Consider the following 17972-nt stretch of genomic DNA (forward strand, 5'->3'; position numbering starts at 1 on the left):
TTATTTGCAACATGTATTTAATAGCCCCGCTATTGACCCCCACTTGTAACCAGGTGAGTGATTTGTTTTCAGAAGACAAGGATCCTGCAGTTTTAACACCTCAGCAGTATTCTAGCTTTTATTCCTACAGCAATTGCACTTCAGCTTTGTAGCTGAGAGTTAAATACACTTCTTGGAAGTGGAGATTTAAACCGATATCTAAGAATAATCTCTGTTATGGCTGTCTTGCATAGTTAGTGTCCCAAGTTACTTGGAACAATATCAGATTCAGACACTGAAACATCTTTTAAATAATTTTTGAAGCAAAGGAGATACCTGCTACACTACTTTTTCCATTGTGCCAGGAATTTATTTCTGGTTCAAATGGACTTGGAAGCAGCCGCCTGCCAGAGTGGCCAGTGGGTATGTTCTAACTGCACAAATCAATCCCACACCCAGTCTTGGTCATCTACAAGCACACATTCAATTTTCCTGCTCAGCTTGGTCTCGGTACTTAACATGCAGTGATGTTTGTGTAACTGGTTCCTACCCCTCCTGCTGCCTCCACAGCCTTGGGCTGGCTGGGAGGTGGTAGCACGCTGTGGCGACCACCTACCCTGACAACAACTGAAATTCCAGTTATAAATGTGCTCTTGTAGCAACAAATTCAGAATCAGTCTCCTCTATCAAGGCACTGATTTTTGAGGCAGTGATCCCGTTGTAGTAACTCCGTCTACCCTCTCTCCAGGAGTCTGTCCCTACCCAGACTGATCCTGATCGGACAGAAAAGCCCTAGAAACGTCTTTCAAATTCTCAGTTCACAGATTTTGCTAATCTAGAAGCACGTGACTACATACATAATCCTCAGAATGAATTCCACCCTTGCTCCAGACTGAGTATCTGCTTGCAGTCCCCGCAGCCTAAGGAGCATGATGCAGTGAACATGTGCACACAGGTTGTTTTCAAATCAACCTCACTAGTTCTCAACCAGATTTATGTAGGCCAAAACAAGCACCAATGTTCAGCTGCATCTGATGGTTCACAAGAACAGACCAGACAGTTCTGCTACAGACTGCAGGGGATTCCTGCTCTCTCTCAAGACAGAGAGTTCTATATCTTTAGGAAAGTCCCTCTTGTAAGAGCAAGGCTACTAATACACCATTTTGACAGCCACATTACACATCTCCAGTGTGTTCTACACAGGCAGATCCCTAGTGCTTATTTTCTCACATTAGCACTTTAAAAAAGGATGTTCCACAGACAGCGCACAGCGAGCACATGCTGCCCATTGCACAGCTGCAGCACCCTCGTCATGGAGCGGTACTCCAAGTGGAATCCTCAGCACTCACCTGTAGCCAAGCACTTGCTGGCGTCCCCAGCCGGCGACGCGCGGATGCGGTAGGGAGAGGAGGGGATGTCGTCCCCGCCGTACTTGACGCCGATCGTGTAGCGGCCCGTTTTGTCGGGGACGTAGGTCACGGTGTACGTGCCGTCTTTGTTGTCGTGGACATCCACTCTCTTGGGTTTGCCTTCTTGGTCCTGAGGAAAGCAAAGTGGAAGGTTTAGGTGTTATCAATTTTTTCCTTGTATTTTTCTGTAGGACAACACTAAATCTGTTCACAACCATATTTAGATATTCTCAAGTACAGAAGAGAAGCTCTTCTATCACTAAATATACTTCAGTACAGAACTAGTACTAGCAATAGACTATTAGAAGTGAAAAGACGTCAGATCTCTACAAAACAAGGAAACCTATTATTAACTGCCTTTGCTTGTCTGCCTTGATACCAGAAAGCCACAAAAGTTTTAATATCAGGTGTAAGCATCATGCGAGTCTGCTGTCAACCCTCCTTGCAAAGGAATCCTGAAATGCTGCAGGATCTGTGGTTAAGAGCAAAACTGCAGAGTCCTTTCAACCTCCACTCCTGCAGTGAAATAATAATTAAAGAGTTGCATAAACAATATAGATCTGAGCCTCAGTATCAAGTTTCCATATCTACAACTAAGACGGGTATTATGCAAACAATGTTCCCAACAGCACTGCTCTCAGCTACAGCTTTCAGTGCAACTTATCAGCTGCAAAGCATGAAGCAATTCAGGAAGTCTCCATGGCCTGCACACACAGAGCTGTGTGCTGACTCCATCGCTAATTTAGAACTGCCTGTGGTACAAGTATCAGCTGCAAAGGACTTGACATTTTTAGGTACAGGATAAGAGAGCTTACTCCTTTCAGAGAGGCTTATGAAACATTTGGCATTCAACAGACCAAAACCACAAGTTGCAGCAAACAGATGCTGTGCACAGGATTTCCTATGCACTTCTAGCAAGCAACATCGTCAAACCTGATCTTCAAAGCTACAATCAGGCTAGAAAGTCTGATAAGCATTTTTAGATCCTTTAACAGCACATTTGCGTTCCAGCACAAAGCTGCTCGTTCTGCAGCACCTGATCAGAGGGGACAGCAGGGAGCATGGGAGCAAGAATGCAGAAAGGCAAGTACAACCAGCCATGCTATGACCTGGGCATTCCTGAGCCAAGAAATGTGCTTTATGGCCCACTAAATAGAAATCTTTTTTTTTTTTTTTTTGTTGAGGCCACAGAGTCGCCAGAAATTTAAGGAAAAGCAATAACAAAGTCAAACAGAAACATTCCTGCAGTATCTCCTTAAGTGGCCTCTGACTTGGAGCAACCTTGAGGGAAACTTGTTTGTTAATTTATCATCATGCAGCGTTCACTGGGGGGGCTGTGTCGTGGCCTTGCTGAACCACACTGATAGAAGGCTGTCTCCATTTCAAATTCCAGTATTTCCATAATATTTCAAGAAACTATGTTTATGTCATTTTTGGCATTTGCAGAATGTAAGGTCATCTATGAGCCATGCATTGTAGAGGTGATGAATTTAAGACAGAAGTCTCATAAAACCAGACTCAGAAGAGCACAAGAGTTTTTCGGACAAGAGCTTAAAAGCCCAGTCAGCAGAGAGCTCTGGACAGGTCACGTACAGTCACATATTCTTTATACACTCACTTCTGCCTAGAAACAGCTCGTTTCAGCATCTTCCCATTCAATTACTTACAGTTATCTGCACAGCTAGAAGTCCCTGCCCAGCATCCTTAGCATCCACAGCAAACTCCACGGGCAGGCTGGCTGGAATGCCGTAGGAACTGAGCCCGGGCCCGCTCGCCGTCACCTTGCTGGCGTCGTACGTAGGAAGCACCTTCACCTTGAAGGGACTTAAACAGAACCACGTTACTGCTCCTCCTCCTGAAGGCAGAGGCCGGCAGCTCTCGCTGCCCCGTCCGCACGGGGCACAGCTCTGCCAGCGCCGCGCGAGCCCTCGGCCTCTGCGGAGCTTCCCCTTCTCCCGCAGGCTGCTACAGGGTGGTACCAACTGAAGAGGAGGTGGGACACTCAGTCAGGTCACTGTGAGCGTCCAGGGGAGACCCACGGCTCTGGATACTGCCCTGAGGAGCAGGTCCAGCTCCCCAGCACTTGTCACAGTGTGAAGGAAAGCTGGGAACGGAGCTTTGCAGCTGGGAGGAATATCCCAAAGAATCCCACGGGTTTGCGTGGACAAGCAAAGACACCAGAACAGGAGCAGGTGTGGAGGTTTGGCTGCACAACCCCCTCAGCACTGCTGCTGGAGAAGCAGCAATCTCAAGCCACAGCTAAACCCAGAAGGTGCAAGAGTAACTGCACTTGATAGGTACCAAGGAGCAGAGCTAACCATGCTGTTCATGTGCTGGGACAGCACTTTGAGATCATAAATTCTCCAGTTTACCGAGTTTATCTTCATCCCATTACCTGCGAGGAATCTCTTCATCAGCGTATTTGACAGAGACCATATAGGGTCCCTCCTGCGTGGGGGTGTACACCACCGTGTGGGTGCCATCTCCATTGTCCACCACATTAACAGGCTCCACAATTCCTAAAAAAGCAAAAGATAATTCTCACAACTTCACTATTAAAACTCAGTTCCTCATCAGCTGTTTGCTGCACAAATCTTCAAGATGCTCTGCTGATTTACAGTTTGCAACAAGCTAAATTTATTTTATTTTTTTGAATGAAGGCAATGGGCATGTATGAATAATCAGCTTACATTATTTTATATTCAAGAGACATTGACTTAATCTAGGCCTGTTATCCACTGCTCACAGGCCTCATCCTCTCGCTGCTAAGAAAAGCTAGCACGACACTAGCCGGAAAAATAAATAAATAAATAAAAAATAAATAGAATTGGCCTTTCAAGCCAGTCCAAGTCAAGAGCAATTGCTCAGAGCACACAAAAGATCCTTCCAAAAAGAAAATGAGTAAAGGTTATAATTGCCTGAACTGTCGTTTACAAGATTATACACTGCTGCTAGGACTCCCTGCCAGGACCGAGCCCTCGAGGCAGGCAGTGCGCAGCACTCCCTGGTCGGAGCCTCCTTTCACAGGCAGGTTTTTGGAAAGGCAGGTTCACTGCCTACAGGGGAGAACTCTGCAAGCTGCCAGAGCCCCAAGAAAGCAGAATCAATGATTTCAATATGCATTAAGCTAAATCTACAGCAGATTACATAACGTATCAGGTCAGATCAATGCACAAAGCAGGCTGCAATTACGAGTTGGCTCTAGAGCCAGGGCATGATTAGCAGCAAAGCAAGTTCAACACAAACGTGGAGCAGCCATGCAAAGGCTAAAAGCAATGCAGCTTGTTCCCATTTCCTCCTCCAGATGATTCTTGCTGCTGCCACTTGGATTTTTAAAAGCCCAGATTATCAGTAGTTAGTGAGGGTTCAAACCTGTCTCAGTGTCACCCTTTGGGTCACCTTTAAAGAAATCCGAAATCGCTTTCAGTGGAGAGCGCCATGCCTGGGAATCCGTCTCAACCGCTAAAATTAAAGAACTGTTACCTGAAGGGCACTTGGGGCAATATGAAATGATACGAGTGCTGAATCACCTCTTCCCTCCTACCCAGTTGCAGCTTACAGCCAAAATATACTCAATGCCAAGACACTACGTCACTGAAACACAGAATCACACAGAATCCCAGAATGGCTGGAGTTGGAAGGGGCCTCTCGAGATCACCTAGTCCAACCTGCTGCTCAAGCGGGGACACCTAGAGCACAACTTCCTATACTAAAGGAAACACCATTACTCCCACCATTTGAGAGCCTTGCAGCTCTCTGGAGCGTCACTGAGGGATTCTACAGTGTTTAAGACACTCAAGCAACCCAGTGACACAGGTTTCCCAAGCCACTACTTGGTTAAGTTGTTACAAGCCCTTCCACTTCCCTGCAGAGACAAGGCTGGAGGAAACCTCCCCAGCTGCTGCAGACTGGGGAACAGGCTTCGTGTCCCCTGTGAAGGGCTCAGACAGCTACTGCCAGCCCCACAAAACCTGCTCACACATACCAGGAGAGACAACTAACCCTCACAACGAGCCATTTAAGCCCACACAGCATCCTTAGAAAACCTCCCTGTGGACAGACAGCTAAACAGGGCATGTGCCAACTCAAAAAGCAAGCACTACTTTTAAGTCGTGCTAGAGATTACTGTCCCTCCCTGCTTCCAGGAGGCTGGATAGCTTCTGTTTGCATGATCGGTAGGGAAGGGGAGCGCTGGACACCCGAGCCACCGGCTCCTCCAGCACCACGGCAGGGTGCTCGTGGTGGGACACCGTGCTGGGACACGGTGGGACAGCTCACGCGTGTGCTGGGCTGGGACGTCCCTATTCCCAGGGTTCATCCAAGTTTTGTGCAATACAGAGACTCAAGCTTTGAAGAACCAAAGCAGCACTTCTCACTGCTGAAAGGCAGCAATGAGGCTTTCAATTTGCTCTTCTAGGCCTATATCTAAGCCACAGCTGCTCAGCAGTGGTGCTTACTCCTAAGATCACTTCTCTCTAGATTAAGACAAAGCCACCCAGAGACACTGTCCAAAGCAGTGGCACCCAGAACACAGTTCCCCTGTACTCAGGGCAGGGCATGAGGGTCAGCTCTTGAGGTGCACACACCAAATGAACAGGAACCAAGGCAATGCTCATTCAAGTGGTATTTCCACCTCTACAGGCAGGTCATAACCAGGTAACCCACTCAAACACAGGGCCACAGGAGTACTCAGTTCTTACCTCTGGGTCCTGCTACCACCACCTCAAGAGGGGCTATTCCTGCCTTGCTGGTGTCTACAGTAAAGGACTGCGGGATTTTGGCTCGAACAGCTGTTCCCAGACCAGGTCCTGAAACCTTCACCTTGCCAGGATCCACAACATCCTTCACGGGAACCTTGAAAGGACTACCTGGAAGACAACACAGCAAGTGGGAAGCAGCTCGGGAGGTGGCAGTTACAACCAAGTGCCCACACCTGGGCAAACGGCCGGCTTCTAGATTGCTTAAACTGCCAAATCCACTGCCCCCCCCCCAATACTTTTCATGCACCTACAATCCAGAACTAGAATAACACAGAGATTAATATAATTAGTTTTAAAACCTGGTGACAGAACTGGCATGTCAGCTGAGAGCACTTTTTAAATATAAACAAATTTGTAGGGACAGTTCTGGAGATGCAGATATTCTGGATGAATCTGCTGCTGCCATGCTTCAGTCACACTGCTGGAAGGTGGATCCAAACAGGCACAGCTACAGTCAAGAGCTGGAGCTTATCCATTCCAAAGAGGAAGAGCCCTCTAACAGCACCACACAGAGCAGTGGTTAACACACTAACTACCGAGGGCAAAGCACCACGTTTGTGCTTTTACAATAGCGTTTTGTAAGATTGGGATTGCACTTGGGAGATTATAATCAATGCTCTTCATTCCACACTTTCCCAGTCCATTTTATTACTATCCCTGAACTTCAAGTAGGAATGAAGACTCCACACTCTCCATACTATTTCTCCACTTCTGCAAAAACCAGAAGTGTGATAACGGTGCTTCTAGATTTGCATTATCTACTAAACAGATGGTCTTCTTCCTGAAATTAAGCTATCTTGCTTAAAGGGTTGCAGAAGTTGCACCAGGAACATCTCCCAGGCTTATTCCGAAGACCTGCTGCTTGTCTACCAAATGCCAGCTTCCAGGAGGCACCAAGTCCTTAGCTCAACCCCCTTCCCCTTTGCAAAAGCCACCAAACAAGAGCTCTTACCAGGTATATGCTCCCCCCCATATGTGATATTGACATCGTAGTCTCCTGGAACGTAAGGAACATACTCAGCACTGCAGCTGCCATCTTTGTTATCTTTACAGCTGATTTTAGACTCTGAAGGTCCTTCAACAGTTATTCCAAGTCCACCAATTCCAGCCCCTCTGCAAAAGAGAAATGCACATCATTAGAATTATTGATTCATTAACAATCACTTCAGAGGGCTCACGGTCCGGTTGCATTTTAACCTTTCATGGAAAGGCAGGAACCTGCTCTGGGCTGCAAAGTAGTTCTGTATAACCTCAATCTTATTTTTCTGGAGTTTTATCCTCAACCACAATCAGCTTGTAATCTCTGAAGAGCAAAGAGTGCTCAGTACCCAATAAAGTAGCACACACTAATCAAAAGGACACAGCTTGACCATTTTATAAATATTTGTACTGGATTTGGTGGCTTGTGTTGCATAGACTGCTATGCTATTCCTCCCTCAGATATTCCTCAAAGGTCAAGTAGGCCTAGTTACCTGGTGACAACTGAAAATGCGTTTGGCTGATTGGTGAAAGCTTCCTCGAGCCCAGGTCCTTGTGCCCTTACACGCGATGGATGGCAGCCCTCGGTCACGCTCACTCTGAAAGGACTGTTTGGCACAGGTACATCATCGTATGTTACACTGACTGTGTGGGGGCCTGCCAGAGGAGGAAAAAAATGCATTTAATTCCCTGAATATTCCAGTCACTTGCAGCACTTCTGCAAGACCCTATAGACTTAGATGATACTAGATAGGTAAGACCCCCTCCTGTCTTTTGCAAGGCTGTATCAGTCTCAGAACTGAGACAGCCTTTACGTACTACCCTTCTGAAGTGACGTAACCAGAAAAGCCATTTCTTGAAGTTAAAATAGAGCGACTTCCTGCTGAAGTATCTCCTCCACTGACACAAATCATGTTGAGATGCCAACAAGTTACTGGCAGACTTGAGCAGTTTGCCAAATGAAAGTGTCAGAAGAACTACTTGTTCTTGGGTTTCCCCTCTCAAGTGAAAAACTCAGGTTACCCTTTTCAAACGGCGTGTACTCCACTGCATACGTGCCATCGGCATTGTCCGTGATGAGACAGTCTGCCGGAGAGCCGGACGGGCTCGTGATCTGCGTTCTGATGTGGTCGCCTCCAGTTTTCGTCAAGGGTCGAGCATCTACAGTGAAGTCAGTTGTAGCTTCTCGGAAAACATCTGCAGAATACATTTTGAAGAGTCACTTCACGAGCCGCATGTAATTTCAGACAACAAAACATTTTGTTAACTGATTTGACAAACAACTCATCTGAAAACACAAAAAACATCTCAGGTCACCATGGTAACACGCAAAGCTGTTCCCGTTTTATTACTCAGAATATTCTACAAGAGAAAAAGCCTTAAGTTCTGTAAATTTAGATAACCTGACCTGGGTTGTTCTCACCTTTCCCTTCAACTCCTGGCCCAAATACTTTAACTCTGCTTGTGTCCACAGCTGGCTCCACTTTGACCCGGGCAGGGAATTTAGGCACTTGCTCTCCTCCGTATCTCATCTTGATCGTGTACATTCCAGCCGAGAGCGGCACGTACGTAACAGCGTAGGTCCCATCTTTGTTATCCTCAACCTGGACTTCTGCTTTCGAACCAGAATCTGACACCATGTCCACGCGCAGGTCGCCGGGTCCAGCCTCCGTGCAGTCAACGTTCAGCAGCCCTGGCTCTCCCACTTTACCACGCTCAAGACCTGGGCCCGTGGCAGTTACTTTAGAGACATCAAACGGCATTTCAATGTCTGCTTTAAAAGGTGAACCAGGAATGTGAACCTCTTCAAAGAGGATGTTTACGAAATACTCTCCTGGCTTCGTAGGCAGATAGGAGACTGAGCAGGTTCCATCGCCGTTGTCCGAACATTCAATTTTAGCTTCACATGGGCCTTCTACTGTCAACCCCAAGCCTCCAGTCCCGGCTCCTTTGGTATCTATCGTGAATTCTGCCGGTGTTCCGACAAGGCCCCCTCGAAGACCTGGCCCATGAGCTTTTACCTAAAAGAGGACACGCAGTAGAGCTAAACATAAAGGCCTCTCTTTTTTTCCCATGCTATTGCCAGCATAGTCTGTCTGGTTAGATTGGTTTATACACTAGACTTAATGAGCAAGCTCTTAAAAAACACACAGAAAATAGTGTCTTCCCCTACTCCCTCCAATTGTACCCTAAAAAAAAAAAAAAAAAATGGTTCTCTTTCTGTCAAACAAGTTTCTAGACAAAGATATTCAACTTCCACCACAGCTGTTTTTATGAAGCCATGGATCCCGCCCAAGAAACAACTTAGAGTTCTGAATAAGGATGTGCCTTGGTCTGGCTTGGTCAAAAACAAGGCAAACTGCATGTTAGAGCACACAATGCAGTTTTCAGCTATTATTGCTGTTATAGCCACAAACTAATCACTCACCTTGGAAGGATCTGGAGGTAGAGTGGCCTCCACAGTATAGGGGCTTCCTGGGACCGGATTGCCATCGTAACTAACATCCACCACGTACAGTCCTTCTTCCCTCGGGATGTATTTTGCAGTACTGCACTCCTTACCTAGGACTGGTTCCACCAAACATGGCACAGCTTTCCTCAGAGGGCTGGAAATGTTAACATCTAGTTTACCTTGTCCACCAGCTCCTTTGGTGTCAATGACAAATTCCTGATCCTTCCCTACCTCCACTCCTGAAAAAAACAGAAGTTCAAGAGGCATAATAATGTTACAAAATTGTACAGAATAATGAGAAAAAAACATTAATGGCTAAAAAAGCTTGGTATTCTAGCAGAACGTGTCAGATACAACACAGACTTAGAAGAGAGAGGCTACACGCCATGTAGACCATATATACTTACTGTTTTCAAGTCCATTGACTTTAACTTTGCTTAGGTCTAGTGGAGCAGCAACTCCCACAGTGAAAGGGCTTTTAGGGATAGGATCACCACCATAAGTCACCAAAACCTTCATTGGGCCCTAGTTAAGAGAATTTATGTGTTAGCTTAGCTCTTCACTCCACACAGATGCAGTAATATTCAAGCACCACATAATCAATTCACCTAATCCATTTTAGCTGACCACAGTCAAACTTACCTGTCTATGGACTTCTTGAGCTCTCATCCGACTGCATCGTGTCAAAGCATTAAATGGTTTTTATTCAAGGCAGGAAGCGAGAGAGTTCTTTCCAACATTTAATTAGACTATATTCCAACTTCCTGGCAAAAATTCAGGCTCAAGTTGGTTCCCACCGTCCCAGAGCTTGGGCCTGACAGCTGAATGAGCGACCCAGGGCTGAGGACCAGGTATCCCCTTCCATGGCATGGAGAGACCACGCCAGACCCGGGCCTGTAAAGAGGCCGCACTATTACAGCATACCAAGGCTTTAAGCTGTACAAGTCACAAAGATTAATGCTCTTGTGTATCTTGGCTGGAATAGCACACAGCCATGGCAGGCTCCAGCCCAAGACGTGTGCTCCTTTTATTCCCTGCTACCACAGTCCATATTTTAGCTATATTCACTGTTTGCTTACTTTGCTTTCTTGGCTGGTTCAGCTCCCAAGTGAACACCCATGAGCGCTTCACGCGAGCTAGTGACTAGCTTCCATGATTACTCGTGGTTGTTTTCAGAAAACACACACACGGGTAGCTGTAGCAACACCACTAGTGAAACAGATAAGGCTGAGCAAACAGCGTAAACCAAGGTTCTTCGACTGCTGACGCTGTCCCTCAGGAATTTAACCACCTATTAATTCCTCCCACCCCTTTTGAAGGGTGCAGAGTCTCAGCCGTGCAGCACTCCGGTAAGCCACTGCTCACAAACCCTAGAAAGACAGGGATCAGGAGTGACCTGGGTGCTCCACGGCCTGGAGGGAAAGCGAGGCCGTGCTCGTTACCGCGCAGCCCAGTTCTACCTGCCCCGTTCACACACAGGTCTCCAACAGTGCTGCCTGCAAGGCTCCCCTGCAGCCTCTTCACAGCCCGAGGCATCTCTGCAACGCAGGGCGGAACCGCACACGGAACCGCACACGGAACCGCACACGGAACCGCACACGGAACCGCACACGGAGGACCTGGGAACCTGCGGTATTTTCTTGTTCAAGAGCTGCCAACTGAGCAGCTCCCTGCAGTCCTGCAGAACGGACACAAGCTCTGGATCTACGGCATCCAAACGTTGCAGGGCAGCCCTAGCAGCCACAGCTCTGCTCTTATACACCTAGGAAAGCTTTGAAAAAGAGCCAGGCCTGACTATGGCTTAATCAAATCCAAACCCACTCACTAATGAAACTGTTTCCCCCAGAGAGGCGATGAGTGATGACAGCCAGAAGAAAGTCCCTGGCTCTGGCGACAGGATGCAGTAACCCTGAGGGCAGCCTGCACAGAGACCACCTAATGACCCAGGTGAGAAAAGATGGGCGCATGCTGCTTTGCACAAAGTCCCTGTGGAAAAAACAGGCCGTTTTCTACAGAACTACCCCCCTGGCCTGGATGGTTACACTGCTGCTCTCCACACCAACCCTGACTGAACAAGGAAAGGCTCCTCCACAGAGGCACACCAGCCACATCCTCCAACCATGAAACCGCTTTGCCGAGACAAGCACTATGGTATATCCAGGAGTGCTGTTCCAGTGTTATCAGATAAATAATGCTGAAGTCCTCCATATTAGCCTTTTTTTTTTTTTTTTTTTTTTTTTTTTTTTTTTTTACAGCTGCGCTCAAGGAAGTTAGTGCAGGTGACAGAGGTTCATGCGTTTGTTTAACAGGACAATAACAGTGGAACACAAACACTTTGATCTCAACACTCCTGCCTCCCTGTCTTGAGGAATGCATTGGATTCTGGAGTTTAACACCCCTTTACAAACACACAGCCACAAACAGAAAAATACTCCTAGTTACTAGCAGCTTCCACTTATAGCTCTTCACTGGTGTTGCTAGGAAGCATCTGCCTGTGAACCACATCGAGTTAGACTGATTTTTTTTCCTACCCAAGAGCAAACCTCAAGTACAGACACACACTTTGAAGCATTTACTCTGCAGCCTGGCTTTCCGCAGTACCGGTTAGCTTTTCCACTCTGGATTTGTTTCACCATCCCCTGCACAGTGAACTGCTTCCCGTCCGTGCTGCAGCTCCCAGGAGCTCGTCCGACCCTGCCGAAGCCGGGACACCGGCCCGGGCAGGAGCGCGGCCGCCGCAGCCCGGGCCGGCACGCGGCCGCTCCGCGGGGCGCCCTGGGAGGCTCTGTCACCTTTCCCTTCAACCCATACGGCAGCAAACAGCCCTCACCAGCATGGAAGGACAACATGTGGGCGTTAGGGCTTTACTATCTCACTTGTGCTCAGAAAAAAAAAAAAAATACAAGCTAACAATAAGTCAGGCAGACTGCTTTCCAACCCAAATTGTTCTGGAGATTTGCGTTAGGGCTCCCGGGAACAGGGTAGCCTCGCAATTTGTAAGCGCCAATTCTTCTGCACAGGGACACCAGGGAAGGAGCTCAGAGTTACCACAACATGGGCTATTCCCTCTGCGTTTCTCCAGGAGAATCAGACCTACCTGCTGAATCGGAGTGTATCTAACAGTATGGGAATAGTCGTAGTTGTCAATGATGTCCAGATCGGTCACTGCCTCTCCAGGCACAGGGCTGCTGAACTGAACATCCAGGGGCGCTTTTCCAGCTCCCTTAGTGAACACAGTGAAGTGTGTTGGCTTGCCATTTTCCACGCCTGAAGAAAAATGTTAATTCTAATTTATGCAGAGCTCATGAGCAGAAATTCCTCCCAAGAAACACTTGGTACCTATAAAGCCCAGTCAAGCTAAATGTCATGGGAACAGAGCCGTTTTCAAGCACTGCCATCCCACCCAGCCGAACACAACAGAGCTCTGCAAAACCCCAGCCGTGTTCAACAACTCTGCAGCCAGGAGACAGCCCCCATGGCCCAACATGAGTCACGTCACCCAACCTGCCACATCACCCATCCAACTCACCCGTCTTGCTCAGCCCGGGCCCTTCAGCTTTCACTTTGCTGGCATCATGCGAGGGGTCCACCTTAACTCTGAAAGGGCTGGCAGGAATTTCCTGCAACAGAAACAGTTCTCAGAAACATGGAAACTGCAAGACTTCACCTTGCTTGAACACACTCTGCTCCATGCTTCCTCACTGAATAGTAACACACAAAGCCTAGCACAGAGTTAACACCTAAATTATTATGCAGGGGTCTTGTCCCTCTTTTTAAAAGGCATCTTTTTGTATTTCCCATATCCCTTGGAGAGTTACCTAGGTGTTCAATACTTTACAAAGTGGCTTTGCTTCACTTCTAGAGCCACTCAATATGCCACTGCTGAGGCCACGTTCTCATTATGGCAGCTCAGCATATTAAGTGCTTGAACTTCAGAGTGTCCAGTCCATCTCTCTCATTTTTTGACCTTCCAAGTGCTGTGAAAGAGTTTAGTGACAAGGTGTATTTGTGCAGATATGGAAGGAGCTGTCTTTAGGCCACCATAGCCAGCTATTCAGTGGCAGGTGCTCAGTGATCAAGGAACTGGTAACTTGAGTCTAGAAATATCAGGCTGTAAAATAAAAGTTACACACCTGTCCTGCAAAAAGCACTTTAATAGTGTAGCGTCCAGCAGCTGGAGGTGCATACTTCACCGTGAACGTGTCGTTAGCATTGTGGATGATGTCAAAATCTATGTCTTCTTCCTCATCACTGACGACACGAGCATCGCACTTGATTCCGACACTGACATCACCTAGGACAAGGAAAGGGAAGTTTCTCAGATGGGTGGTGCAGATGTCGCAGGCCAATTAGCTATCATATTTTTGATTTCCAGTAATTTCTCAAGTTACCACATTAATAACAAATCATATCACATTAAAGTTATTTTCCATGAAGGAAAATGCAGACCAGCAAATCACATAATTCCCCCCATGCAAGAAGCAGGGCAACAGTCCAGCGTGCTTCTACCTTCCCCAGCATCCGTGCAGTCAACAGTGAAGTGCGTCGGCTCGTTGGCTTTCAGGCCAGTTCTCTCCACGCCAGGTCCAACCACTTTCACTTTCTGAGGATGACTACCCTGACCAATCAGGACCTACAGGGATTCACAAGAGTCAGAACTACATATCTGAGTCATACTGTAAATCACAGCCCAGCAGGAGCATTATCTGGACAGAGGCTACACTTAAGTTTTCTACAGCACAAAGTAGCTAAGGTAAGAACGAACTGCCATGGTTTTAGTGTAGTGACACGAGAACCCCAACAAGGGAGCTTTTAGAGAAGAAAGCCACTTTTCTAGTAGCTAGGTTCTTAAAAAGACAACAAAAAGGGTGCACTTTATTGAAGTTTACGGCCATCCTGATTGCATTATCTAATGCTCAAAGTAGCAGCCGTTCTGAACATTGTAATTGGATATAAGAACTAACATCCCTGTCTCTGTACTTACCCTGAAGGGGCTGTTGGGTACATTGGCTCCTCCCCACACAACAGAAATTGTGTGTTTGATTGGTTTAACTGGCACATAGGAACAGGCAAACACTCCATCAGGCCTACTCTTTATCTGGATATCAATAGGGTTTCCTTCTCCATCCTAAAAAGTAGTAAACACAACCACAAGGTAGGGGTAACTTTACAATGTTTGCATAATTTGAACAGCCTAAGACTGTTTCAATTTTAACTGCAACTCAGCAATACTGGAGGAATGTGCAAATTAAGCTCTTTAAGTCTTTGCCATCTAAACTGCTCATTTCTAACACCAACTCACAACACAGAGGGGGTAGCTTAGCCTGAGATTCACAGGCTCAGAGAGACTTTGGATGTTTCCAAGTGACAAAGCCAGGAAATTACAGCTTGCCCTACTGAAGGGGCTCAGAGAAAGGAAGTAACACTATGTATTTCATACTCCAGAGACAAGTCACCTTGTCTTGACTTAAGTTCACTAGCTGACTGCATTACCAGATCAAAGCACAGGACTGAAGCAGAATTATACATGCCCAGAATTAAGTGATGTGTAATGGAGTTGAACTACTCAAGGCATTTTTCTCAATGGAATTAAAACCCTTTTGCTGGAGTTGCACATAGCTGCCTTTGGCTTTTTACCTGTGCATACATCTTCAGAGGAGCTTTCCCAGCATCCTTGGTTTCAACCATGAACTCAGCAGGATTGTTCACTATACAGCCAGTCCTCTCCAAACCTGGACCATAAGCCTTCACCTAAAAATAAAAGCGTCTCAGCTTGCAATTTGGAATGGAAAATAAAACTAGGTGATTTATTTCTAAAGCAAAACCCTCCCTTTCCACAAATCTCACAAAGCACAGGATACATGTAGAAGCTAGCATGACAGTTGAGAATTTCAACCAATTCAGCAGGTTTCTACTATATTAATGGAAACCGCAGCAATGTTATTAGAAAAAGCTGAGTAATATCTGGCTGGAGCATCTCAAATTTAGAGCTTTAAATAGGGACAGCTTAAGATCCAATGTGTTACCAGCAGCTGTTAGAAACATCTCTATCACACATTAACATCAGGGATGTGTTACACCACAAGGGAGCTCTTATACGCCACCTTATCTGGGTTGAAATCTCCTGTAGCTGGTCGGATGAAGGCCATGTAAGGGCTGTCCTTGATGTCTTCATCATCACACATGATGTGAACAGCATATTCTCCAGGCTCTTTGGGCCAATACTTCACATCGCAAGAGCCGTCATTTTTGTCATCACATTCAATTTTAGCCTGAGAAGGACCTTCTATGGCAAAGCCTGAAAAAGGAGGAGACATTTACCAACTACATGTTTGGTGTGGGGTGGCTGCCAGTTTAAAACCACTTCCCTCTGTTTAGATTAAATGCATCCAGTGCTCTCCATACCTCTTCAGCAATATGGGGAATAATCAATCATTCCCTTCTGGATCCCACCCCGCAAAAAGCATGTTCCTGTCCCGAGGACTTGCCTTTGATATAGGCTTCAGCCCTGCGCACTGATATGAATTTGCATTCAAGTCGGAATGAGATAGGGACATGGTTTTTACTCTGAGAAAGCTGCTGGTGCTTTGGGTTTTTTTTTTTTTTTGGATAGCACTGCAATACTTAAAAACATTTCATGCAACCTGAGTAAATAACATACCCAGAGAGCCAACCTCTGTGCCGATGGACTCGACCACGAAGTCAGCAGATTTACCCACAACGCCCTCGTGAAGTCCGGGCCCCCAAGCTCGTACTTTCTGAGGACCTGCTTCATGACCCACTTGAACCTCAAAGGGGCTACGAGAGAGGAGGAGGAAAGAAAAAAGTCTCAGGATTAGAAATGAGGGCAAATATTGCATCCATATTTTTTCTCCAGACATTCTAATGAGGCTTTACACTGGATTTCCAAATTAATAGATGCCATTTTCTGATGGCACAACGCCCAGCCAACTGCCCTACTTCCAGCAGAGAGGTCATCTAATCTGCCACGTGCTTACATCCTTTGCAGCACAGTGTTATAAACTTGGTACGTGCTGTTTGCTGTAGCCCTTTCCTGTAACGGAACCGAACCCTCCAAAAACTCACAGCAAAGTCTAAACTGTGTGAACCGCCCAGTGTTGTTTTTTCCATCTGTCATTTTGGTTTTAGAGAGACCAATGGAAACCACCCTTCAAAACCCTCCAAGGACAAAGCACTGCGGCCCCAGGGCAGGCTGCAGATGACAGTCCCACCACCACTGGCAGCCGACCAGGTCTCTGCAGAGGCTCTCCCGAGCGTCAGCTTTGCTTTAAGGGCCTGCCAACCACAGAGACTATTGCAGGACACAAACACCGCCAGCAAAACTACTTCCAACTCACCTTTTGGGGATGTTGTGGCCGCCCCACGTAATTGTGACCACGTACTTCCCTGGGGTCGATGGATAATATTCAAATGCATACACACCATCCATAAAGCCTTTTTGTTTTACAAGCTCCTCCAAGCCCTCTGTTGAAAGATCAGTTCAGCATTAAACTTAATTTCCATCTTGCCTTCAGTTACTAAGGAAAGTTCATGTTTTCTAGTATTTTTATTTTTAGCTTGGAAGTATAAGTTTCTCCCACCAGAACAAAGAAGGGGGTGTCTGATTATGAGGGCTGTTCGTTCTAGTTGCCCCCTAGGGACAAAGACAGCAAACACTTCCAGAAGAAAAACAGCAGAAAAGGTATTTTAAGTTACCAGACTTAATAGGTTCCCTTGTGTTTTATTTTCTTAGTCTGCAGTATGATGCATGTCATATGTTAAAACAAAAAAGCTTAACATTTGTCAGACTTTGCAACCACAAGCATGCAGGGAATGCCTACTTTTCATTTTCTTCAGGATGAAGAATTTCGGGGAGAAACGTCTCCCGCGGTAGTTTGCACTGATGGGCGCGGGCGGGCGGGAGCACCGGGCACCTTCCAGCACCGCCGGAGCGGCCGGCCCGGCAGCGCCGCGGGGAGGCACCGGGGCCGCGTCCCGACGCGGGAAGCAGCACAGGGGCTTCCCTGGGTCCTCCCCTTCCTTGCCCGTGTATCTGGGCACCTCGCGTATCTGTCACTCCGCGGTGGTGGCATTCCTGGTTTTACGTTACAGGAGCAGATCTCCATCCTGCCAGACAGCCCGGAGTGGGACTTGCTCCACCGGATCGGGTGAACAGGGAATGCGAGTGGATCATGGCAGGCAGCCATGCGGATTTTGTTGGTTTTGGTAATTGCTGAGCTTTAAAATGGAGCAGCCTAAAATTTACCACTAAGCATCCAACTAAGTTTTATACGACAGACAATTAAGCAAGGTGTGATCTTACTCAATCTGGCTGGTTAAGATCTACAAACTTGGCACAAAGTACCAGAAACCTCCTCTGAGATTCCTCCTTTT

The 17972-nt window shown here is 46.9% G+C and overlaps 1 protein-coding gene across 3 annotated transcripts in view; it reads right to left on the bottom strand.

Moving 5' to 3' along the window:
- Positions 1–17972, bottom strand: part of FLNB (filamin B) — a 72509-nt gene that overhangs the window by 19444 nt on the left and 35093 nt on the right. For 2 of the 3 annotated variants that reach the window (XM_088534611.1, XM_088534610.1), the window contains exons 10-28: positions 16937–17063; positions 16240–16376; positions 15683–15876; positions 15216–15329; positions 14563–14706; positions 14088–14211; positions 13712–13872; positions 13108–13198; positions 12676–12845; positions 9986–10103; positions 9555–9817; positions 8550–9147; positions 8150–8323; positions 7621–7783; positions 7101–7261; positions 6089–6256; positions 3784–3907; positions 3056–3212; positions 1329–1518 (exon numbers count right to left, since the gene is read on the bottom strand). In XM_088534611.1, the coding sequence (XP_088390737.1) occupies positions 1329–1518; positions 3056–3212; positions 3784–3907; positions 6089–6256; positions 7101–7261; positions 7621–7783; positions 8150–8323; positions 8550–9147; positions 9555–9817; positions 9986–10103; positions 12676–12845; positions 13108–13198; positions 13712–13872; positions 14088–14211; positions 14563–14706; positions 15216–15329; positions 15683–15876; positions 16240–16376; positions 16937–17063 (3378 nt within the window). Of the gene's footprint in view, positions 1–1328; positions 1519–3055; positions 3213–3783; positions 3908–4760; positions 4851–6088; positions 6257–7100; positions 7262–7620; positions 7784–8149; positions 8324–8549; positions 9148–9554; positions 9818–9985; positions 10104–12675; positions 12846–13107; positions 13199–13711; positions 13873–14087; positions 14212–14562; positions 14707–15215; positions 15330–15682; positions 15877–16239; positions 16377–16936; positions 17064–17972 lie in introns of all 3 variants that reach the window. The other variant, XM_088534609.1, reaches the window with a different exon arrangement.

The sequence above is a fragment of the Tinamus guttatus genome, unplaced genomic scaffold (assembly GCF_059628265.1).
Source record: "Tinamus guttatus ecotype Peru unplaced genomic scaffold, ASM5962826v1 Tinamus_guttatus_pri_ptg000580l, whole genome shotgun sequence".
NCBI classification, from domain to species: domain Eukaryota; kingdom Metazoa; phylum Chordata; class Aves; order Tinamiformes; family Tinamidae; genus Tinamus; species Tinamus guttatus.